The sequence below is a fragment of the Saccoglossus kowalevskii genome, chromosome 9, assembly GCF_978046115.1.
Source record: "Saccoglossus kowalevskii chromosome 9, keSacKowa6.1, whole genome shotgun sequence".
In the NCBI taxonomy this organism is placed as follows: domain Eukaryota; kingdom Metazoa; phylum Hemichordata; class Enteropneusta; family Harrimaniidae; genus Saccoglossus; species Saccoglossus kowalevskii.
The window spans coordinates 13,392,486-13,418,450 of NC_140649.1; the positions used below are offsets into that span (position 1 = coordinate 13,392,486).

The following is a 25,965-nucleotide window of genomic DNA, read 5'->3' on the forward strand; positions in this document are numbered from 1 at the left end:
GCTCCCTTTAGTCATCATCTGAATTGTATGCATCGTCATCTGAAAGCTCGTCCGATTTACAACATGAGCATAGTTCAGTGCATAACAGGCCAGACGCATTCAAATTAGTAATTGCACCTAAAGTAGATGTTAAACAACCTATTTTTTTTTTTCACAACCACGGCAACTTTACGGTACAACTTTGAATACCGATCTGCTTGTTCAGGTTAGCGATTACGTGCAATATGTAAATTAGTGATTGTCAATCACTTGAAGAGTGCATGTTTATTCAAATTAGCATCTTTGTTTTCAAAACAAAGACACGTGCGTTTCCTGTTTGTTATAAAAAAGGTGTTTTTTTACCCCTCAAACAATCGCTACAATTGTTTTTTTCTAGTTGAATGCATGCTTTATATATTCTTACAAGAGAATATAGAAAAAAAGTAAATTTGATATTTTCAAAGAAAAAAACCTCTACTACATCCTTAAGTGTGTGTGTGTGTGGGGGGGGGGCGCTAAAGGAATTTTTTTTTTATCCTACATTGAGCTTTTGATGTTATCCTTAATAAGTTTCAGAGAAGTCGATGACCAATGGTAATTCTGGGTAACTTATAGTGCTGTGAGACGCTTATGTGCGGTAACCTGCATACTAGTACGTTACCACTTTAATATTACGCGGACGGGCAGGCAAGGTAATGAACAAATGGCTGTGATCTGATTGACGGGAATTTTCTGAGAGCTTATAGCTATTACACATTAACAATGTTGTAGTGGAGTTTATAGTCTGGCTCTCAATAGTTTAATTTTAATAATTTATAAATAAGTCGATGAGGGATGAGTGTCGTTTTAATCAAAATGCCACCTAGCACAGCGTGGATTATCACCATTATCACCATTGTATACACGAGCAGTTGGAACGGCATGGCATTTTTTTGCTTCTCATTAAACCATCAAATGGAGCTTCTTGAAAAAAATGAACGGATAGTCCGACAATTTTAAATAACGCATGTGCAAACTAATTTCATATTTGTTCTTGGGATTTTGTGTTTTTTTTCACTGACTTACGTGGTCATATGCCCTCGCGCCCCATTCACACAACGCTGGATATAAATTGCTAAGTCATCTGGTACTTTCCAGCCCAGTCGATAATAACTAAAATAACATGCCTGGCGTGAAAGAAGTCTTAACCAAGGTAAGTGCTTCGAATCCTGAAAAGGGTCGGGGGTTACCAAATGAGCACACCAACAGTCGACAAGGTCGGTGGTTCGACTGGTCGGTTTATAATTTCTCCGAGTGCTTGTACAGTAGGCATATGCCCTCGCGCGCCATTCACACAACGCTGGATATAAATTGCTAAGTCATCTGGTACTTTCCAGCCCAGTCGATTATAACTAAAATAACATGCCTGGCGTGAAAGAAGTCTTAACCAAGGTTAGTGCTTCGAATCCTGAAAAGGGTCGGGGGTTACCAAATGAGCACACCAACAGTCGACAAGGTCGGTGGTTCGACTGGTCGGTTTATAATTTCTCCGAGTGCTTGTACAGTACACTGTGGGAGGAGTGAGAAATCTCCACTGCTGTTATGACCATTCACGTCAACAGCAGTCATTTCTGTCGATTGTCAAAAAATGCATGACAGTGGAGCTAAAAATAGAGCTCCAAGGTATGACTAAGCTAAATGCATTGTCTTACGCCTGTCCGTCCTTTTAAAAAACTGAGTTTAGTAATACAATGTAATTATATGGTCGTTTGGTGTGTGTATGGGGGGGGGGGGGGTGCTCTCCAACAGCAAATTGAAAAATGAACCCCTAAAAGATCGACGTTGGGTGTGCTTTGTGGCTCAAAAGTTTTTATTTTTTTGTCAAAGAATTGCTGAAATTGTCGCAAATGTAACAAATTTATTGTATATGCAAAGAGGTCTAATCTTGTTTTTAATAAACACAAACGGCAATATTCATTTTATAGGGCAGTGGTGCCGTTGTCAAGTAATGAGTAAGTAAGTAATGCCTTTATTGAAATCATATCCTATTCAGGATCTGGATTTTTAAAATACAATAAAGTTTCAAATACATACAGAATGGCAAGACGAAAAATACAAATGAAGACATAGTGAAAACATAATAAAATCAAATAAAAACGGAGAACAAGAATTGGTTAGAAAAAACAAAACAGAAAAGGTATCTTAATAAGTTATATTAATTATAAATTATAAAGCAGCTGGTATTTTTTGTTTATGAGTGTCATTTCTTAAATTGAAGCACTCAAAGATATATTTTGCCAAATGAATTAGTGATTGTTTATCTTTTGTTTTTAGAATGTCTACAGCGTTTTCAATATCAGATTTGTCAATTGTTGTAATGACCTTTGTGGTATGGAGGAACTTGTTTCTTAAATCAACATAGAACATTTTAATAGAAAATGGCTTTCATCTTCTATTTTTTTTTCGTGACAGTAGTGGCATTTTCTCTCTTCTACTGTTTTGGTTGATGTATCTACCTGCCTCAATCTGCAATGTGTGCGCACTGATCCTTAGCTTAGTTAGAGCAGATCTGTGCGATAGGTTTTTAACATCTTCCAGATATTTTTCAAAATCGAAATTATGTTTTATCATCCTATAAGTTCTTAATTTATTTTTGCAATTTTTACCTTTGTTGTCATTATATAGTGTCTATTTAAAATGATTTTTGAACATTTTAGATTGCTCTCAAGGGATGTAATGATTGTCTGTTTTTTATCAGCTGTCACAGTATCCAACATATGGTCCATGTTTGTAATATTAAATATGTTTTTAGCGTGGGACACCCAATTTTTTATCCCCTTTGAGTCCATATCTTTACCTAGTCTGAAGGCCTCATAGATTAAAGTGTTACATGGTTTGTCAGAAATTCTGAGCCAATATTTTGTCTGTACAATGCTTGAGAAGGCAAGAGGATATCTTCCTAATTCCAGAAGGCAAGCTATATTTGATGCTTTGCAGTTAACTTTTAACAGAAATTTGCAAAATTTTCTGTGTAATTTTTCCATAGGTAAATTAAAGTTGGACAGATTTTTTATATTAATATTTTCATTTGACCATATTTCACAGCAGTACAGCAACACTGGTTTTTAATTACAGAGTCAAACATTTTGAGATATATTTTAATTGGGATGTTTGTTTCGGAAAATAATTGTTGCTTTAACTTGAAACACGCTTTCATAGCTCTGTTTGCGAGATCTTCCTGTGCTTTATAAAATTTACCTGAAGCACTCAGTTTGATGCCTAGGTATGAGTATGTAGGGACATTTTCTAGTTTTTGTTTGTTAATGCAAAATTTGTGTTTTTTGATGTGTTTACCCATTTTATTAAATATCATGATTTTGGATTTTGTAGTATTAATTTCTAATTTCCATTTTTTGCAGTAGGTCCCTAATGAGTTTAAAGCGTTTTGCAGCCCGGATTCAGAAACAGACAGCAAAAGCAGGTCATCTGCATATAACATACAGGATAGCTGACTGACTGTTGAGAGGGGGGTGGGGTTATTATTGGACTGCTCAATTTCATTTTTTATATCATTCACATAAATGTTGAACAGAAGAGGGCTTAGTCGTCTTTGAATTTCATGTAAACAATGAAACTTGTTCGTGTTGTGTTACGTCGCTATGAGTCCTATATTAAACAGAACGTGGCGCGACAACCAACGCCTTTCAATATAATGAAGCAATCAGTGTTGAGGGTTTCAAAAAAAGCAACACTGCACATTTTTTGAAATGTAGTAACATTATCAGTTTAAAGATAAACTAGCTGTAACGACCTAGTTTTTTTTATTGCAAATGTGTTCTACATGAATAGCAATTATTTCCGTTCTATTAGCTGAAACTAGTTCAATTATTTGGTACCGGGCCCTTCTGTATGCTTTATAAGCTCGCTAAAAGCACTGAATCAACATCGTGAAGTGTTTATTGTACGTACCCTAACCTCAGTTTGTTAAACCATCATACGTCATTACTGATTGTTTGCGCGTGCGCAATTCCGAGTACTTCGTTGTGTCGTCACCGGAAGCGCTGTCCCAGCACAAACCTGTGTCATATGACGCCTTACTAGCCGATTTTGGCTAAAATTCCGCTCCGCCGCCTCTTTACAACAGTGTTTATACGCGGAACTTGATATTGCTTTTTACAATTTGGGTTGCCTTTGAATCACATATTTTAGTGAAATATTGTTCGAAAGTAGTTGCGTTATTTCCGGTATCAACTAGTTCGAAAATAGAACGTCCTTGAGCGCGATAAAATGACGCGTAGAACTCCATCCGAACCAGCGTAAACTTATTGCAATTTGTGCGATTTGGGCCCAGTTTGTTCTTACAAGCTTTCTAAGTTTCATTTATCATTATTTAGTAAACAGGTCTCTGAAACGATTTAATATATCCGTAAAATACGTGGCAATCGACAATTGACTTCGAAACGTTCGAAATTTCGAACAAACTCCCGGCACACCTAGCGCGATATGCGTCAGATCGATGTAGAAGACGCCGAACTGCAGCGTCAATACAGTCAGACCACCTAGAAATATGGCGTTGAGTTCGATCGTGAGCATTTTCTCCGCATTCGTATCCGCACAGAGATCGATGTAAATTTTATTATAACAGGAGATAAGCAATTTCAAAGATAAATGCAACAAGTTTTCAACCCAAAATAGTTATTTAGAACGCCGTTAGAAACGTTTTCATTACAGCTACTGGGCCTTTAAGTATAGCCAACTACACCCCCACCACCGGCACCACCACAACATAAGAGGTTGATTCCACCTTGCAGCTGCTTTTAGTAGAATCAAACCAATTTAAGCTAAGTCTCATCCAATAAACGTTCTAACCTGAAAAAGAAGAAAAACAAATTTGGAAATTTTACACGCTGAATAAGTGGTTTTGAAATGTACTCCCTAATTTGTTTTACTCCCACAATATAATTCTAAAAATATACTGGGACACATTGACATTGACTATCATCATGAGAAATCTTAGGCCAAATGAAATAAATTCTGTGTTTCCAGTAAACCCTACCTTCCAATTTTTCTCTGGTAAATTAAAAAGTTCATGTTATGAAAATTATTCGTTTCCATGCAAATCAGCTATGGTCACTCCACTTACAGTTAAAAACAGAATTCTTCATACCCCTACTGAAATTTCAATGTTTTGTGTTTTTCTGGAAAATGACAGGTGGATACTGAATATTTTGGCTGTGGTTGGATACCTTTACTTGAAAGGTAAACATTCTGAATGAGTTTTGTACATCCTCATTTGTATAACAAAAAAGCATATTACTTTATTTGTATTCTGACTCGCTCATAATTATTCATACCCTTTGTTAAAGCATGGCATTTGGCCATATGCATCTGATATGCACATGCTTCAGACAATCTGCATGTTGTTTTGTTCACATGTAAAGTTGTGTAGGCCAGTCTGAATAATTTCCAAGGTGGTAAGTGAGTTCTGGAATGCCATTTTTCTAGAGTATAAAATCAAGTGCAATAATGAAATCTTCCTCAGTTGTTATGATCATGGCGAAAACAAAGGAACTCCGCAACGACCTCCGCATGAGCATTGTGAATGCCCACAAAGATGGGAAAGGCTATAAAGCCATTTCCAAACTCTTGAGAGTGCTAGTACCCACTGTACAGTCCATTGTCCAAAAGTACAAGAAGTTCAATACAGTGAGAAACATTGGCAAGCGTGGACGGCAGTCAAAGATATCTCCTCGTCTGGCCAGGAAAGTATGCCGTGAGGCCTTTTTCAATCCCAGAACAAGAGTCAAGGCTCTTCAGGACAACTTGGGTGAGTTGGGCAACAAGGTTTCACTGCAGACCATATGCCCCACACTGCACAAGGAAGGACTACACGGCTGTCGCCCAAGGAAGACCCCTCTTCTGACTCAGAAGCATTGTAAAGCTCGACTTGCATATGCCAGAGAGCACCGAGACAAGAATCAACATTTCTGGTCATCAGTTTCATGGTCAGATGAGACAAAGATGGAATTCTTTGGCCACGGAGATGTTTCCTTCGTTTGGCGCAAGAAAGGCGAGGCATTCAACCCAAAGAACACTGTGCCAACCGTGAAGTTTGGCGGTGGGAGCATCATGCTTCGGGGCTGTTTCTCTGCAAGTGGGCCTGGAAATCTTGTAAAAGTAGAAGGCATCATGAAGAAGGACATCAGGCAGTCTGCAGAAAATCTGCATCTCTACCCCAACTGGACATTCCAACAGGACAACGATCCTAAATATGCTGCAAAGGATAAGTGTGGGGGTGCTACAAAGGCCAAGCCAGAGCCCAGACCTGAATCTCATTGGAACCTGTGTAAAACCCTCAAGACTAGGGTGCATGCCCACAGGCCCTTCAACCTGACAGAACTAGAGATCATAGCCAAGGAAGAGTGGGACAAAATTCCTGTGGAGCTCTGCCAAACTCATTAATAGCTACTGAAACCGCCTGGATGCTGTGATCAAGAACAAAGGCTTTGCAATTGACTACTGACTGTGATATTGCCTTTTAAAGACATTGTTTAACATCATGGAGGAATGGCTTTAATTTCTGTTTTGAACTTCAATGTCTATGTTATACAAGTAACCTGTAGAATGCTGTGTGGGTAATATTTTTATATTGATTTTTGTTGCATTTGCAGCAAATAGTTACCAAACAATGAGAAATCTATAGGATTGGATATACCTCTCAGCTGGCTTCACATGCATGCAAGACTGCCTAACCGGTGCTTATACCAGGATTTAGTTGCAGCACTGTGGTCTGTGGTTACAGCTTCATTTTCCGAGTAATCACAAGAAATTGACATTATAATAGAAAATAAAAGACTGGCACTCCCATACAATTAATAGCAAGTGAAATTCCTGGAATTGAAACATAGATTTTGAAGTCACTGGTGTAGGCATTGAATAACTTCAAGTTGGCATAAAGACGAGGTAGTTTATTTAATCAGTGCTGAACTAGAGGTTGAAATTATAATTAAGTTCGTTGTCATATAATTTGTTTATTTAAATTTCTCCTGAATTCAAATAGAATACACTGGTGAAAGGATGTTTTTGAGGTGTGGTTACATTGTGTATGGAGTGGTAGGGTTGGGTGTCATATAATTTTTTCATTTTCACTCTCATGAAATCACACAGAATTTCACTTAATTTATTTTCGATGAAAAGTTTTCAAGCATACGGTGTGAATCAAATTTTCACTGTGCTGTGTCAAGTCTCAATAGAGTATGAGGGAAATGGCATTTTCACTGGAATTTATTTTAGCGGAAAAATGTTCACAGTGAAAGGAAGTATTCCACATTATTACATATATACTGCGGTTTATTTTGAATCCATTTAACTTTTTTTGATTTGCTGAACAAAAACTGTCACTGCTCTTTGTACTAATTGCTGTGTTTTTCCGTCTCCAGCTACAATTGGATAAATCCAGTAAATATCTTATACAATGGTGACTTCAGACTTCAAATAAAATAATCTGATATCACATGGACTTGGGATGTGTTCAAAACTTAACTGTATAATTGCATGGGGCTCTGCCGCATTGCATAATCTGTTAGTTATTTGTCAACTTCAACCTCAAAATATTTAGCCTATAACATTTTTTGCATCAACAAATTTATAGGCAATATAGGTAATAGTTATTATCAAGAACACATTTGTACGATTAACTTTTTAATCTATTGTTCTGAAATAAAATTTAAAAAAATATATGCATAAGCGCGTGTGTGAATTGTGAAAAACAGGGTGACCCCCCCCCCCCCATTCGCAAAATCAAAATCAGGGTAACCCCCCTACTGATCCACCCCCAGGCCGAAGTAACTGACCAATCCCTAACAACAGCATACGTCCTAGCAATAAAATAAAATGACTTCTAAGGACTGAATGTTTTTTTGCGAACTTTGTATACGGTGCCCGGTTTTAGTTATAAACCGACGTTAGCTTCACGTTCATGTCCTACCATGGCAACAGCTGAAAACATATTGCTAGTTTTTTTTAGTGGAGTGGATCGCCAACCGGCTTGTTTTCATTGGCAAAATCGTTCAGCAACATGTTTGGCATATTAGGTGTACATCACATGGACTACTACGATTGAGAGAACTTTGTATGTTGAATGAGTTTTATAAACCCCGAAGGGCTCTTGGAAGATCCACCCGCAGTAAAATTAGCAATTGCCATGGAGGCGCAACCATCAACATCAAAATCGCAGGTTTCTGCTGGCGACGTTACCCAGATCCAAATAAAGATCACCAACGCCAAATAAGCAACATTTTAACCGGTAATCAAGATTAATTCAATCCACGGCTAACAAGCAACATCACAAGTGAAGTTGTAGCGTGAAGCTCAGCGACTACTGCTGACAACGTAAGTCATGCTTGCGTGCCTTCACAATTGTATTCAAACGAATCACGTGGTGTGCCGTTCTCTTTCAAACCCGGGATTCGATCAATAGGGGAGTTTCAGTAAAAAAACACATTGCAAATCATGCAAATTCAACATTTTCAAACCAGTATACTAAAACAGAAATGCTCAGCGATGCAAAAGAAGGATAGATGTTACTTTTCATTATACACATCTCTGTTGATACAATCCCTCACATATTCTTTTCCCAGTTATACCTGCGTAAATGGATTAGCCTCTTTTGATGTTGACAATCAGACTAAAATCACGTGACAGGCTGTTAACATTGGCTGTTGCATACACTTTCGCCGGTCTGGAAAATGTGTTTAGTTAGCTCTCATTCAAGTAACAATGCAGATTTCCCAGTGGGAGTGAAACTATTCGACTCTCCCATTAAAAAATAGGGGTGTTTTGAGCAAAAAAACGAATAACCCTGGAGTGCACACAACACACTGAATTTCGGAACAAATCTTGCATTATTTACAGCAGCAGAATACCACAGAAATATCAGACGAAACATGGAAACACTATATATATGTATTTCGGCCTGAACCCTCTCTATTGCAATTCCAGGAATTACCCCCCATATGTGCAACCATTTTCCACCTTGGTACCACCCAAGCCTGAAAACAAAATCTTAATACCACGCTGAAGCGTTTGGTAATAATGATGTTTAGAAAGGTCAATAAACAGCCAGGAATATAGAAAAGTTTTGAAATTTATGCAGTCACTATCTAAAAACCTATGACTGAATATCACCACTGAATAAACATGCTGTCACAGTAGTTTATGGGGGTAATAAGTATGGTGGTTCTGGGCCATTCTGACCACTTCTCTATTTTCACTCTTTTGAAGCACTTAAATGATGTTTAAGTAAAGTACAATTTTTCAGGTCTTAATTTCTGCACCTTACCAAAAACACTGATACCATTTAGGACCAGTTAAGACTTGTTCAAAGTTAAACAGTATTTAACAATGCCTTTACAGTTTTGACAAAGGGTATAAATAATTTTGAGTGAGTCAAATTACAAATAAAGTAATTGCTTTTTTGTTATGCAAATGAGGTTGTACAAAACTCATTCAGAATTTTTACCTTTCAAGTAAAGGTATTCAACTACGGCCAAAATATTCTGTATCCACCTGTTGTTTTCCAGAAAAACACAAAACATTGAAATTTCAGTAGGGGTATGAATAATTCTGTTTTTAACTGTATATTCTCAGTTTTGATGTCATTGAATTCTATGTGTTGAATGACTAACACTTAGGTATAACATATATAAAGAAAAAAAATGTCATATTTTTCACAACTGTAGTTAAACCATGACTATATCAACTCACTGAGAAAAAAATCAAAGAAAATAAAACTCCCTGTCCCAGTGTTTTTTTAGACAGTCACCTGAAACACTAAATTTGTTTTGATTGGCCTTGTGTAGTATCATGTTTTCAATCAGCTGTACATTTGTCATAAAAAAAATGCATGTGTATACACACTGTCATAGGTCATAGACTGTTCCATTAGTTACCATATTGACTCTTACTAACATAGTTTTTCATTGCATAGGCTTTTGAGTATTGATATCCTAGAAGTGCAGATAACGTTCTACATGTAGGCTAGTGACTGCATTCAATATTCCAAATTTTTGTTTCCATAGAACTTTGCATTTCTGTTATTGTGCATTCTGTATTTTCTCGTTGACTCCCGTGTGTGAAGCACACAACCAGAGTCTTTGCAGTTAACCTGTCTGTATGTGCGTGTGTTTTTCTATTTTTTAATTGTCCTAAGTAGGGAAGTGACCGAAATCAAACTGGGCGGTTTTCCGCGGTGCTCTGACAACACCCGGGAAGTCAGCAGAAGCTCTTTGACCGGCCGAGGGTTCCCGTCAACACTGGCACATTTCCGGGGTTAGCCGGCGCTCATTTGTTCATGATTATAATCCTATTGTTCAAATGTTCTCACCTTTCTAAAGACAAAAAACGACAGACTTTTTACAAGTCCCTGAAAAGGAGTACCACTTTTATCAACGAGTGGCATGTTGCTACGTTCATTGCGATGTTTTCACTGTCTAGCGCTTCTGCATATTTAATATATTCACGCAAATTGACCCATGTCTGACCTCTAGTCTAGGCAAGATGTGTGTTGCGCAACGTTCTGCAGAACTTCCAAGTGCTGAGTTTAAGTTCCACGATTGAAAAAAAATAAAATAACATACAGCTCCATTCTATATCGGGCCATTGTTGTTAATATTGTCTCAGTTTAAAATGACAGCACTCCCAACTGAACACACCGTATTATGTACCAAATGTATGGGCAGTCAAACAATTCAGTCGTATCATATAAATTATGCCGTTGTGAATGTTATTTAGCCGGTCTAACTGGCATTGTAGCGGCATGTATGATATACATTTTGCCGTTGTGTTAAAAATATTTCTTTCATTAGTGATAAGCTCCTTGGCCACTGAGGGTCCCCGCCAACACAGGTACTTAACTGGGGTAAACCGGCACTCATTTTTCATTACTATAGTCTCATTGTTCGCATGTTCCCACCTTTCCAAAGACAAAAAAACGACTGATTTTTTACAAGTCCCTGAAGAGGAGTGCCACTTTTATCAACGAGTGGCATGTTGCTACGTTCATTGCGATGTTTTCAATGTCTAGCGCGTCTAGATTTAATATATTCACGCAATTTCACCCATGTCTGACCTCTAATCTAGGCAAGATTGGTATTAGCAACGTTCTGCAGAACTTTGAAGTGCTGAGTTTAAGTTCCACGATTGAAAAAATAAAATAACATACAGTCTCATTTTATATCAGACTATTGTTATTATTTCATTGGTGATATAGAGTGAATGCCGTAATTGTAGTCGGATTCACAATACCCAGGCCAGCTTCTGACCAAATCGGAAGTGAGTAAACTGAAAGAGGCAGTGAACAGTAAATGCAGGAAAATTAAATTGTAATATAATGCGTACTGTAATACATGTATATGGGAAAATAGTAGTAATAGTTTGTATGTTGTTTTTTTGCTGAATTTGTGTACAATGCATGCTTGTTATGTGAAAAATAAACTAATTAAACTACATGTATTGCTGTCCATCGATTACTTTTTTATTATCAGTCCTTATTCAACACAACACAACACAATATTTACCCAACCAATACATTTAAATACAACCCTAGCAACAAGGACGCGAAATATTTACAAACATTCTCGACCCAACCCCTTGTGGAAAATTATAATTAAATACGACCCACGGAATATGAACGCAAAATATTTACAAACATTCTCGATCTAACCCCTAGTGAAAAAACGCATTAAATACGACTCGCGGAACATGAACGCGCAATATTTACAAACATTCTCGACCCAAACCCCCAGAGATGAAAAATGTATTTAAATATGACCCACGGAACATGAACGCGAATTATTTACAAACGTGGACGAAAAATAATGAAGTGAATATTCAACCGGTCCCTAGTAAAAATAAAATAAACGACCCGTGTATTTGCAATTCGACCCGGATCCAAAATACTTAATCTTCACGGGTGAAATATACGAGTGTGTCGCATCTTGTCAGCAGTACATGTAAATACATATGATGGGCATTTACTGCAAGTCAGAGTTTGATAAATTTCGGCATGTAACTGTTTGAAACGGCAAGCGACAGGAAGTCCGACGCTTGTATAAAACTAAGAAACTGGGCGTCTTCGTTATTTGCCGATGAAGGAGAAGGTAATCCAGTTTCTTTCAAAAATGACATCGCTTGAACGGGATACATGTTACAGTGGTTGCATTCAGGGTTTTCACACTTTGTAAATATAATCGTTCCTATTCGCTTCTGTAAATGGGCATTCATAAATTTCATTTCCTTAAATATGTCAGCGTCTGGTTGATTTAGTTTTCTCGCGCTGGCCTTCTGTGTAAGATCATGAATTCGTTCGTAGTCGTCATATAAACGCTGGTTAGCACTGTCACATGGTTCGAAGCTTGGCAGTCTCATATAGTAAAAAAATATTGGTGATGAAATTTACATTGAAGTCGCTACCACCGTCGAGAACTCCAACAACAATTGATTCATCGCGTTCTTTGATGATGTTAGCCAAGTCTGTTAAGTGGGCAATGATGTCACACGAGCTGAACAACTCTGCTTGGTTTATCAATGTTAGTGGCCCACTTCTCGGGTACGAATAGTGGTCACGGCCTGAATCATCTTTTATTATTTCCGGTTGTGCTGAACTTTTTAATATCACGTAACCGGCTGGGGTTATCAGATAACCTTGGAAAGGAAAGTCGTGGTCGGCAAAATTTGGTTTGTCATCTGAGGGGAAAAAGCGTTTAACTTGGTGGTACCTACTAACGGCTGGCACGCCAATCTTAACTTTGTTCATGTTGTCCCATGATATAACCACGCAAGAATCGCTGTATTTTGCAGAAAACTCCATGTAATGTTTAACCTGCGAAAAATAATAATGTGCGTTCTCGTCTTTTCTAAGATTGTTAGCTGACCCACGTACAAGTTTTGCGTCTATCTCACCAGTATAACACTTCGCTGCCTTGAACCGGGGCAACCATCCACCTTGAAATAGTTGACAATCCAACTTTTCGTTGTTCCAACGAGGGGTTATTCTTGTACAGAGCCTGTCGTATTTGTTGTCTCGTCACACCACTGCTATCAGTTGTTGTTCTTCGCCTACGATGTGCTTCAAAACCATTTTCTTCAATAAATGATTTTGCTGTTGTCACAGCCACAGAGTATAGCTGTGACAAGCTTGGTCGCCCAGCCCAGCCCAGTGTCTGGTCGGATTCCACCTCACAGACTTTTCTTGCACGTACGTGCAGTTGTTGACTCCTGGGCATTTTCGACTTTTTCACAGTCTGGGCCGTCTATTGTAAACATAAATCACTCGATACAATATCAGATGCACTAGCTTCACACTCGGGGGGCCCCGAGAAGGGCCGCCTACATTAAAAAGTTGTAGTACTTTCTAAGCCATCTGAGAAATCTTGAAACATCCTGTCATACTCCATTTTAAGAAAGTTGAAATGTAGTTTACCAATCAAGCACAAGGCAAGAATTAAGCAGGAAACTTTAATGAACTGATGTACATTTCTGATGTACATTACTTTCGTACGGGGAACCGCCGGTCTTGCTGAAGAACTGCCGCACTTATGAGACCTATGAATAATTGACACCTCAAATTAAGTGTGAATCACTACTCCTGGGGAAGCTCCGGTTCGGGAAAACTACGGTATTCCCGTGCCATGTCGTGCCGGTTTGGGCATTAGCGGAGTCCCGCAGGAAACCGCCCAGTTAGATTTTGGTTTCTTCCCTAAGTACATATATTCTAATTTGGGCATCATTGTTGGGGTTCTTTTTTGTTTGTACCGCGCTCCTGGTGTGAAACTGATTACTGATTGGGTACTACACTCAGATCATTTTGAAACCACGTTCATATTCAAGATTTCAATATGCTAAAATTTAAATAATTATTTTAGTGAACTGAAGCTTAAAGAAGAGGTCACTGAACCTCATAAATATTGCTGAATGTTTGTTTCTTTGTTTGGCCATATTTTTCTTGTTTCCACCAAGGGATTGACAATTAAAAACGCAGGAGGGAGGGATAGTAGAAAAAAAATCTGCTAATGTCAGAAACAAAAAAAAAATAAAGGTGTGTACACAATACAAGTTTTTTTTAAATAAAGAATTATATGTGCAATTAACTTTGTACATTTTGCAACTTATTTTTTGTATGTAATCTATGACAGTTCCATGAGTTAAAATCTTTTGTGTATATTCTTCAACCTAGGAAGTTGTTAGATGACATGCAAATGTACCTGTAAAAAACGTGTAATGCCAAATGAAAAAAAAATGAGTATGTTTCTAATAAAATTACCATACATGTACTTTGCCTAGTTTTTGCATGCTAACTAACCCTGTACCTTTTCATGGCAATTAAACTGGAAAGTGACCACTGGAGGGAGCTCACTTCTTGTTTCTAGCTGCATGCTGGATAATTTCCTCACACAAAACTGATTATTACATTTGCAAAATGTTTAACTGTTGAACCAATATGCAAGATTAGTTAACATATCGATATGACGAATACAAGTCTATACTTTTGTTTTCAGTATCGTCATAATCAAATTTACCATATTTGCTTTATGAGTAGCGGGCATGCTTTTTTTTCTGGTTAAAATGCATCATCCAGATGATCTAGTTTACAATAAATGCAACATATATCGGAGATTCTAATCATGGTATTAAGTTACATGTACGTTAGGTATTGACATGTTCAATAAAAACAAAATATAATTGAGGAATTAAGGAAACATAAAAAATGGTACGTTTATTTGATGCAAAATAGTGTTTGTGTTTAAAGAGCATTTCGCTTGAATTTTCCTCTTTACTTCTACCGTAGTTTTCTCTGGGACTATACGAGTACATTGAGGCTTTAAACTTCAAAGTTAAGAGGGCGACCATTTTTAAGGCAAAATCTTGGAGTTTATACGCAGTAATATAGGGGAGCATATTAATATATTGTATACGTAGTGTGTATGCTTCAGGCCCTGTTTCCGTATCCCTCAATGCATGCGTCATCACAGTGACGTCAATTGAAGTTTACATACGTTTTATGCTAGTTAACGTCAATCAAACCTCATTGATGGTGCTGAACGTTGTGTTCGTATTCAAAGCCAACACATAAATAATGCTACCAGCTATATACACAACCCAGTGTTTGCTGAGATTGCAAAGAACTTGTACATACTCCCACCATGTCATGCGCTGTAATATTCAATTACAATTCTGGTTTCCTCATAACTCTGAATTTTACCGTATGCAATGTAAATTCACTTTTGGACAACCCTGTGCAGTGTAACATGGACATCTGATTTACAATAGCTATTGTCCTCTCACACATACAGTATGCACACACACATACACAATTATTGTAACATGACTTAACATAGAAATGTTTGTGAAGCTTAGGTTTAGTTAAGGGGTTAGGTATGGTACAATTATATAAATATTAATTGAACCAAACCTTCCTCCTTCACTAAACCAAAGCTATGCGAACTTGACTTAATTAAATTCAATTAAATTTTAATATAAATTATGAAAATAGTGAGGGTTGTCGCAATATAGGTTCTGTCTTCACAAGTCGGTGTAAAGTTACATTGGAGTCGTCACAACGTTGGTACCACACACACACACACGCGCACAAAATTGTGCATTTCAGATTCTTTGTCTGAATTTTATAATAAAAAAAAAAAAATCTGTTTTCATAAAAATCAAAATATAGACAAAAAAGTAATGTCAATTTAAAAAAACAAACATCAGTGCATCATTTTTGGAAAACGAAATAATCAGATATATTTTTCTCACATTATAGACACTAGAAAGTGATTTTATCCAAATTAACCTTTCGAGTGTCATTGTCAACTTTTGGCACCACTTACAAAACAATTTTCTACACTCTGCTCCTCTCCACATGAAATATTGATAACAATTGACAAACCTTTTGATCAAAAACAAAAAGCAATAACAGAAATTGACCGTATAGTCCAAAATGATGATGAAATTCAGTGAAATTTCACAAAATGTGAAAATATTTATATATAATTTATGAACTAAATTATATATAAATGCATTCTAAGGGTTTTCAAATTAAGGTGAAAAAAGCATTACATTTCATGTGTGATGTCACTGATTGTGTTGGGTGATCCAATATAATGAAAACCTATAATGCTCCAAATATGAATTTGTATTGAATCATAAAAGGCTGATTGATTGCCTAATTTATGATCTGGTACATTAGCAATTTGAAACATTTTTCACTCGTGCTCTTTCATTTTCGCTTTCACTTGCAGGTCTTGGGGCTATACATGTAACTTGTAGCTTAAATTCAGTGCAGTTTGTCAGTTAGATAGTGACATTGTATCTTGAAGTTTATACATATATGTCATACTGTTATTATTATGGGTACATGCCATCAGCATAATGAAAAAATGGGGTCACCAGGCAATTTATCGAGATCCAAGAGCCTGAAATATGGAAAAAGTTAAAATTTGCATTATTACAATGTTTCTATGGTGATATTTTTTCTCATCTCAAGATTTAGTTTGGGATGAAAAAGTCATATTCATTATTTTTATGATTTCTAATTTAGTACTCTCCCATAATGCATTGCATTATATGTGCAGTAACATGCTCAGTAGTGTAAAATTTGAAGTTCTCTCCCATAATGCATTGCATATATGTGCAGTAACATGCTCAGAGTATAACATTTGAAGTTCTCCCCCATAATGCATTGCATATATATGCAGTAACATGCTCAGTGTAACATTTGAAGTTCTCTCCCATAATGCATTGCATATATGTGCAGTAACATGCTCAGTAGTGTAAAATTTGCAGTTATCTCTACACGTTTGCTTTGCTTTGTTTGATTTTTATCAGAAATGTTTTTTGTCCTGAGTGACCCCTTGCCCATAACTCTAATCCTAACCCTAACCTTTGCTTGACATGTATAGCTGGAGGGGCATATTGAATTACATTGTGTGCTGAACTATTAGTTTTAAGATTCAGGTTATGTGTGTAACTTTAAGGGGGAGTCTCTCCTCATGTGTGATTGGGTCCCCTTGAAATAGAGAGGTTGAAGTTACTTGTAAGTTGCCTCTGTTCTAAATATTGGTTTAATTATTTGAAATCCTTGAAGGCTGGCAAATGACCTCTGAACCCCCAGAACAATAAATGTTAAGATGTTTGTTTATAGTATGCAACATGTATATAATGGGACTGTTTTATAGTGATATTTAATATTGATTAACCTGATGTGTGCCAATCACCTGTCAATGGTTGCTAAGTTACACCACCTGGTCTGAGGTCTATGCATGTACAAATTGCAATAGCAAACCATGAAGACATGATAGATTCCTTGCAGGGAAAAACGGTCTAATAACACTCGGTACCCTTTATGCATATCATGTATCTCCACAGTGTGATGCAATACAGGACTGATCAAATATGCATAAAGTTTAAACTCACATGCTGCCAAAATTTGTAGCATTGTATGCACTGTCTGGAGGTTATCCTGAGCTTCTAGCTTCCTATATAGTCTGACAACAAAAAACTGTGGTAATAACGGTTTAATTTAACAAGCTCCTTTGTGTATTATTGGAATTATTTAGTCCAAAAATTGTTTCAAATTCAAGCAAATATCATGAACGAGCAGAATCTCCACACTGCGTATGCAAGATGGACAGATAGGTGATGGAGAGATGGAGATAGACAATATTTTCTATTAGGTTGGCGACAGTAGACACTCGCCTGCAGCATGGATACGTCTGCTGACGTCAACCTATGTGAAAATATTGTTGGATTATATATACCGTACTTCTCCAGTTATAAGCCCAGGGGCCTCAACATGGAAAATCAGGGAAAGTAAGGAATAGACTTGTACATGTACCTGAGGACCATCTCGGAAATGATGATTTTTTTTGGTTTAACATTGTAAACCATGTAACTACCCAGAAAAATTATCCAAATTACATTTTTTCATTCACCATGCCAGGCTGTGTGGAATTTTCCCTCTTTTTGGAGAACCAAAATTGCAAAATGCTTGATTTCCACAATAATTTCACAATAAAGAAACAAATATGTTAACAAAAATGCACACTTTTTATTACGGTACGATTTACATACCATCTGAATTTAAAGTGTAAAAATGATTAGAGTCTGTTGGAAAACAGTCAAAGGCAAGATCTTTATCATTATCTTCACTGTGCGATGTTTTTGATCGTACACAAACTATTGATGCAAAGCAATTTCCGCAAAATTTTTTTTCATGATTTGACTTGAAACAACATTCTCTGACCTAACAGGTTAAGTCTCATTAACTAATCAAAATGCTGTTTCGTAGTGATGAACTTTTCTGCAAATTCCTGATTAATTGCCTATGCAATGTGAAAGTTAATTACTGTAATAATAAAATAATTGTATCGTTTACACTGATATTGATGTCTCATTTAAATATGTTAATGTTATTGAATGTAGCACAGAAGTGATTTGCTGATGTTGTTGTACGATTTTGATGGAAAAGCAGCATGATTTGGTTTTTTAGCTCCGCTGTCGACTTTGTCGAGCGGAGATTATCATATGAGTGATCGTCCGTCGTCGTCTGTGTCAATGTTTTACATTTTCAACTTCTTCTTGAAAACTACAAGCCTGAATGCTTTGATACTTGGTGTATATGTACCTTGGGTAGACCTCTCTTAGATTTGTTAATTTCATTTGAAGAATAATTGTTTACAGTGATAACAGCTCATTGTCGAAACGAAGCTTTACCCATTCACGCTAGTCGCAATAAACATCAATACTCTTGAATAGGCGTCAATGACTACGGTGAAACTTTTAGGCATCAAGAAAGATTAAAATAACACCTTAAAAAACTGCAGAAAAAACGCCCTTTTTTTTGTTAAAAACCCAAATTGCCATTTAACGTCCCAAGGCGAATTTACGGCAAATTTCGGTAGTATGAATCAGTATACATGCATGTTTAAGTTAACCACAAGGGCGTGGTTTCTGTTTGCACCAAGTTTTGAGGCCACAAATCTTAGCCATATGCATTTTGATCATCACTCTCTATTGGGACGAATGTTAATTTTTGGCACATGCTGGCTCGGTTCTTACCATGTGCACATACATTTTGGCACATGCTAACTAGGTCCTAATTCTTGGTACATGACAAAATTTGTTATGTAAATGCCACTATAGTCGGCAGTTATTTGAATACTATCGGTAATTAGTGGAAAACTACAAGCCTGATTGCTTGGTGTATTTGTACCTTGGGTAGACCTCTTAGATTTGATGAAAATTTTTGGTAAAAAGTGATATTTTCGACCTCGTTACAAACTGCCAGTTTAATTGCTTTCATATTATATATATATACACACATGTATAATACCTCGTTGGTTTGTTCAATTTGTGATTTCTTTAATTGAAATGTACATTGCTAACAACGGGGCTATGAGCTATCTCAGCTGAGAGGCAATTAACACATCGGAGCACATTCAGTTCATGTTCGGTTTGGTTCTGCATTTTTAAAATTGTTATCTAGTGACTTTGTTGTTGATTTAGGTAAAAGAACAAAATTAGTTTATTTGTGTATGAACAGATATTTAGGGAGATGTGCTTTGAATCTCATATTGGTTTCCATGATCCACACAGGAAGAGTTTGATGCAGAGCTGAAGGCTGCTGGTGACAGGCTGGTTGTGGTTGACTTCTCAGCTCAGTGGTGTGGGCCATGCAGAATGATTGCTCCTAAAGTCAAGGTGAGTTCTTCAAGGAATAACCACCCAGAGATGAAGTATACCTCAAGTTTTTGACCAATTTCACACATATTCACATGATAGCATAACAATTTTAAAAAAATAGACACCAATTTTTTCTCTATGCCCATTAGGAGAATTTGGAAAAGTCATGAGCCAGCCACTGAATTGGCATCAGTTGTATAATTCTGCTTTGCTTTTGAATCCCAAATACATGTACTTCAGAATTGCATTTTATATACAGCTTTCATATTAAATTAAAACTCATAAAATGTGGCCTATTACATGTACATATATATTAGTAGTGCATATGCTTATATGTAAATTTTAGTTTTCAGTTACAAAAAATTTGATTTTTGGTTTAAATGCGCTTCTCCATAGTAAATAACATCACATGACATGACTATTACCATTGCTGTCTGTGGTGTGCTAAAGATACCGAATGTCAAGCTACTTAAAATGCCTAAATTTTCTAACTGTTGTGAAGGAAATAACCTTGTACTTTAGGGTTCACTCATTTTAAATGTAAATGTTTCTTGATTTGAAATTACTGCACTGACAACATTTGTAAAATTCAGCAAACTGTGCAGGTTTTATTCTACAGAGTTCAAAAGGTATTCAGTTTCAGTGCTAAATGATGCTAAAATTTCTTATTTCACGGAAACTTTTTTCCTGGGTACACATTTAATTGAATACTTCACTCCCTGGGTGTTGGAGCCCCAGATATTCATGTGTGCCACTGTCCCAAATGTATAATAATACTTAACACTGTGATTATATCAACAGGACATGGCAAAAGAATTCCCAGACTTGGTTTTCTTGAAGATTGATGTTGATGAGAACCCTGTAAGTTAATTACCATATGACCCTGTAGCTTGGAGCATTAATCTATACTGTTTTAACAACAACAACAAGTTCTGTAAAATCTGTATTAGAAGTCACAGCTTCTATTAAAATGGTACAATGCATCAGAGGAGATGTGGCTTTTATTAGAGCATCTACACACATGATAAATGATGAATTTTTGGTTCTCAATTATTCAAAAGGTATTGGTACGACTTCTATTAGGGATGCGGCTTCTAATACAGACTTCACGGTACTCCACATCTGTATCTTATCCAATGAAGAGTATACTCTATGCTGCATAATATGGAGTGTAGAATCAATTGTTCAGATTACACTGTTGATATGATGATGATCATTTTGGATTGTATACGATTCCTTATAAAATGCTTTGCATAGTTGAATACCAGCACACACGTGTTTACCCCTAACTATTCATCCCAGTGTTGTATCCCATTCAAAACTCCAGCTTGACTCCTATACACTTCTGCCCACATAGTTTCAATATTCATACAAGAGAACTGGTGATGGTTGTATAACCATAACTGCCTCAGCTCAAAGATTGTTATGTAATACAGAGGAATATGAAGGGAAATGTATTGTAATGTTACCTCTGTGTAATTTACAATATATCTGCATTAACCTTCACTGTGAAGGACAATTAGGGAGTTGACTTAAATGACTGGTAGAAGCAAGGCTGGTCAAATTTTGCGAAATACATGTAGTAGTTAGAATTTCCAGATACGCAATCGGCACATTGTTGGATATCAAAATATGGATGATAAACAGCAAGTGATATTTCCCGAGATGTAGTTGGAATTGAAGCAAAGGAGTGGCCTATTAATCCATGAAACATACTTACACATATCCGTACATATCATCATGTCTTATTATGTGTGGGCAAAGCTGTCATGCACACAATCGGAAATGTATGTTATTACTGTAAATAAATATGAACAATAAAAACTGAAATTTAGAAAAACTGTGAACTATTAATAAGGAAAATATGTGATTTGCTGTACAGTTCTCAGAAAATTATTACAAGTCCCAGAAGTACATACGAGTCGTCAAAACGTACAGTTGACAGTTGGGATTGATACCAAGATTTAAAGCGCGGTGGTCGTCGCGCAGCGCGTGTTCGAATTTCATGTAAATGAACAATGTATTTTACACGCGTTGTATACGTCGCTATAAGTCCCATATCGAACAGGACGCGGCACAACGACTGCCGCCCTTTAACAATTCCATGAGAATATCGCAACGTTCTTTTAACACATGAAACAGATGTGCATTGGTTGAATTTTGTATAGTTTTAATAGGCATACAAGCACCTGTATATATTTTGACAATAAACTTCTCATTCACATTGTGCAAATACAAACAAGACATTAAACCGTCTTGATAGTAACAAGTAAGTGTTGTATAAACCCGAATGAAAAGTCTGGAGTCACTGCGAATACTTCTAGCCAGTCACCCCTCTGAAAACATCATTACTGTGCCAATGACATTGAACTTTGCTCTTCCATAAAGCAGTTGTCTCCATCTTCAAATAATCAAAATAACTTTGATACCCTGGCGAAGCATGTCCATTGTTTCACAACGACTGTCCCAAGGGATTTTCGTCTTCTCAATTTCCCAAGATAAATGTCCCAAGGTTGTTTTGTTTACTAGAAGGACATGTCTTTTGGCAGAATTTCTTGTATTAATTTCCATTGCACAAAAAAGTAGCAAATATTGTTACTGAAGCACCGAATTTGCATGATTTTTTTCTCCCCGGCCATTCACACAAACTGCAAACGAAGTCTTTTACCTCATCCAGTTGTTGACACTTTGCAACCGCCTTGATGGATGTATTGTGACATATTTTGACCCAGTATTCTGACCTTGCATTCTGGCTACATTTACTGCCCTTTAATACCAGTTCAAATTTCCTTTAATTATTACATCCAGATTCCATGATATTTAATATTTAAAACCAACTTTTTGCGAGTTGGGCGAATAATTGCACTGACGCTATTCTAAGTGATGACGAAACCCGAGAAATACTGCGTCATGGTGCATCCAAACAATAGTAGGCTGAAAAATTACATACATGTTGTTGCAAACTACTGTTGTAGACTGTGTTCGTAAGGTCTTAAAGTTTTGTTTTTACTCAAGCCAGGGAAAGCAAGAAGGATATCTTTTGGAAATGTCTTCCCAATTTGATCCAGTGCGCTGGTGGGTAGGGACAGATTCTGCATGTCGCATGTCTATTTACTAAAAATAGCATTAGTGTTTGATTAACACCAAACTATTAGCACTCGACCAATCATAACTAGCTAAATCATAGCCACTTTCTGGATGTGAGAAGTAAAATAGGATAGAAGTCAAGCTTGAGTCGTGTGGGTATTCAATGTTACGTTGACATTAACGCTGGGACTTGGGTAGAATATTGTCTCTAATATGTCATTTTCAAAAAAATGCATCATTACTTTATACAATTATAACAATCAATTTGCTAAAGTACAAAATGGGGCCAATTTCCTCAAAGAGCATAACTATCAAATGAATTTATTTATTGCAGGAAACCTCAGAAGCTTGTAAGATTTCGTGTATGCCCACATTTCAATTTTACAAGAAGTCAACAAAGGCAAGTATTGCATTTTTGACTCCCGTGTGCGAAGCACAAAAGGGAGTCTTTGCAGTTACCCTGTCTGTATGTCTGTATGTATGTCTGTATGTATGTATGTCACTTTTTTTGTTCCACCGTTATCTCAAGAACCACTAATCAAATTTTGATGAAACTTGGTACATAGATGCTCTGGGATAATGCGCAGAGTTGATTAGGTTTTGGTAAAAATCTATGAATATTAATTACCTAATTTGCATGATAATTAGCTGATTTTTAGCTGTTTCAAGACTGTTCCACTGATATCTGAAGAACCACTCATTGGATTTTGATGAAATTTGGCACATGGATGCTCTGAACTAGTGCGCAGATTTGATTAGTTTTGGGTAAAAATCTATGAATATTAATTACCTAATTTGCATGATAATTAACTGAATTTAAGCTGTTCTATGACTTTTCCACTGATTTTTGAAGAACCACTCATTGGATTTCAATGAAACTTGGCACATGGATGCTCTGAACTAATGCACAGATTTGATTAGTTTTGGGTAAAAATCTGTTAATATTATTAATTACCTAATTTACATAATGATTAATCAATTTTCAGCTTTTCCACTGATATCTCAAGTACTAATCATAACATTTCAATAAAACTTGGTACATAGGTGTCCTATGACACTGCACAGACCTGATGGTTTTTAGGGTAATATCAGTACATATTAATTGCCTAATTTGCATAATTAATTAACTTTCAGCTTTTGATATTTCGAGTAGTAATGATCACATTTCAATGAAACTTGGTACATAGTTACTTGAGGACTGTGCAGAGACCTAATTAGTTTTTTGGTAAATATTTGTGCATATTAATCACCTTATTAGCATAATTAGTTAATTTTCAGCTTTTCACCTGATATCTCAAGTACTAATCATCACATTTCAATGAGACTTGCGACATAGATATTCTAGGACTATGCAGAGACCTGATTAATTGTGAGATAAAAAATTGTGCCTATTAATTACCTAATTTGCATAATTAGTTAATTTTTTGCTGTTCTATGGCTGTTGCACTGATGTATAAAAACCACTCATTGGATTTCAATGAAACTTTTAAAGAGTACCCATCACATTTCAATGAACCTAAGACTATGCACCATATTAGTTTTTGCTAAATATTTATGCTTCTTAATCACCTAATTAACATAATTAATTAATACTAATATCTCAAGTATTGATCATCACATTTGAATAAAACTTGGTACATAAATGCTCTAGGACAATAGACAGCCTGATTAATTTTGGGTTAAAATCTGTTCATATTAATTCTCTAATTAGCATAATAATTAATATTTTTTTGGTTCTAATCACATTCCAATGAAACTTGGTACATTGTGCAGACTTTATTAGTTTTACACCTAAATCTGTTCATATTAGTTACTTTATTTGCATAATTAGTTTTCAGCTATTCCATCAATATCTCAAGTATAAGTAATTTTGAATTATTTTTTAATGTGTCTCCAAAACTCTCAGCACACGGGAGTTCTTTCTAAGCTTTCTTTGATTACAATTAAAGTCAAACTGTGTTTGTGCCCAGCTTTTATATATAATACCACCAGTCCACCTCTCCAATGTGAACAGTGACCATCCTCACAAGTGCACATACTGTAAAACCCAAAATGAGTCAATGCGAAGCTTCTTACAAGATTGTGTCTGATTGGCTATCCAACCCTAACACCTCACAGTCAGACCAATCAGAGAGCAGCTTGTTTGTTGATAGGTTTTACTGATGTATCAAATTCTGCCTTCTATATATGCTTTGATTCAACTGCAAAATGATGCAAGACAATTTCATGTTATCAAATGGAACAATTAAATTTGTATTTATTCCCATATTAAAAAATAAATTTTTTGACAAATGTTCTCTCACTTGCCATGTGAACACCATAATTTTTCCCATCATTAGTGCAAAATTTTGAAAAATTCGAAGTGTAATTTTGCTAATTGCAGATCAAATCAACATAATTTCCCATTTTTTGCAGGTCTATGACCTGTATCACTCACTATAAATGTCAGTTTTTATCTCCGCTGTCATTGAAGATAACCGAGCAGAGCTCATGGGTTGACCACACCTATGGTCATCTGTATCTCGCCCGTCAACTTTTTGTCATTCAAACGACTTCTTCTCCCAAACCGTTTGCTTGATTGCCTTGCTATTAATACTACACCTACCTGGGATCGTCCACTGTAAGATTTTTGTTCAGGAATAATGATCAAATAAAGCATCAAACTGATTGTTGGTTTTATTTTACAGGTGGCTGAATTTTCTGGTGCAAGTGAACAAAAATTACGTGAAACAGTAAAGCAATGGATGTAATGATAATGCTGAGTTTGCAGAATTTACATTCATTTACTTTGATTTAAGTTACTTTGTAACTTGTGTAATTTCTACAAATTTTTTTTATTCTGAAATGTTTCGTCTTGTTGCATGCATGTATCATATGGGACTATTATTATTATGGTCGTCTCTTTGTTCTGATTGGTTGTTGTGTAACTTGTGACTTGACACTTGGATAGGATTGGTTGGTCCTACTAAATTAATCATCAGCACTCATTTGACATTTATATCTCAGTGTCAAGGTCCATCTCCCACTATCTCCAAGGGTTTAAACCTACTGACTTTCGGATGGATGTGAAAACTGGGTCAGTGTAGTTGTAGTACCTGCTATTGATTTTTTATTTACAGCAAAACCAGTTAAATTAAGATGGCTTTTGTTTTAAAAATAAACTTTCATGCTTGGTTAAAAGTT

General features: G+C 36.3%; 1 protein-coding gene across 2 annotated transcripts; it reads left to right on the plus strand.

Moving 5' to 3' along the window:
• The first annotated feature begins 1,056 nt into the window (after positions 1-1,056).
• LOC144360550 (thioredoxin-like) lies at positions 1,057-25,965 on the plus strand. 2 transcript variants are annotated; one of them, XM_085503180.1, is made up of 5 exons: positions 1,057-1,171; positions 19,609-19,713; positions 20,497-20,556; positions 23,117-23,182; positions 25,470-25,965. In XM_085503180.1, the coding sequence occupies exons 1-5, from the start codon at positions 1,142-1,144 to the stop codon at positions 25,530-25,532; spliced, it is 324 nt and encodes a 107-aa protein (XP_085359306.1). In that variant the 5' UTR covers positions 1,057-1,141; the 3' UTR covers positions 25,533-25,965. The 2 variants fall into 2 exon arrangements, with proteins under 2 accessions (XP_085359306.1, XP_085359305.1); XM_085503179.1 differs by lacking the exon at positions 1,057-1,171 and adding an exon at positions 1,268-1,410.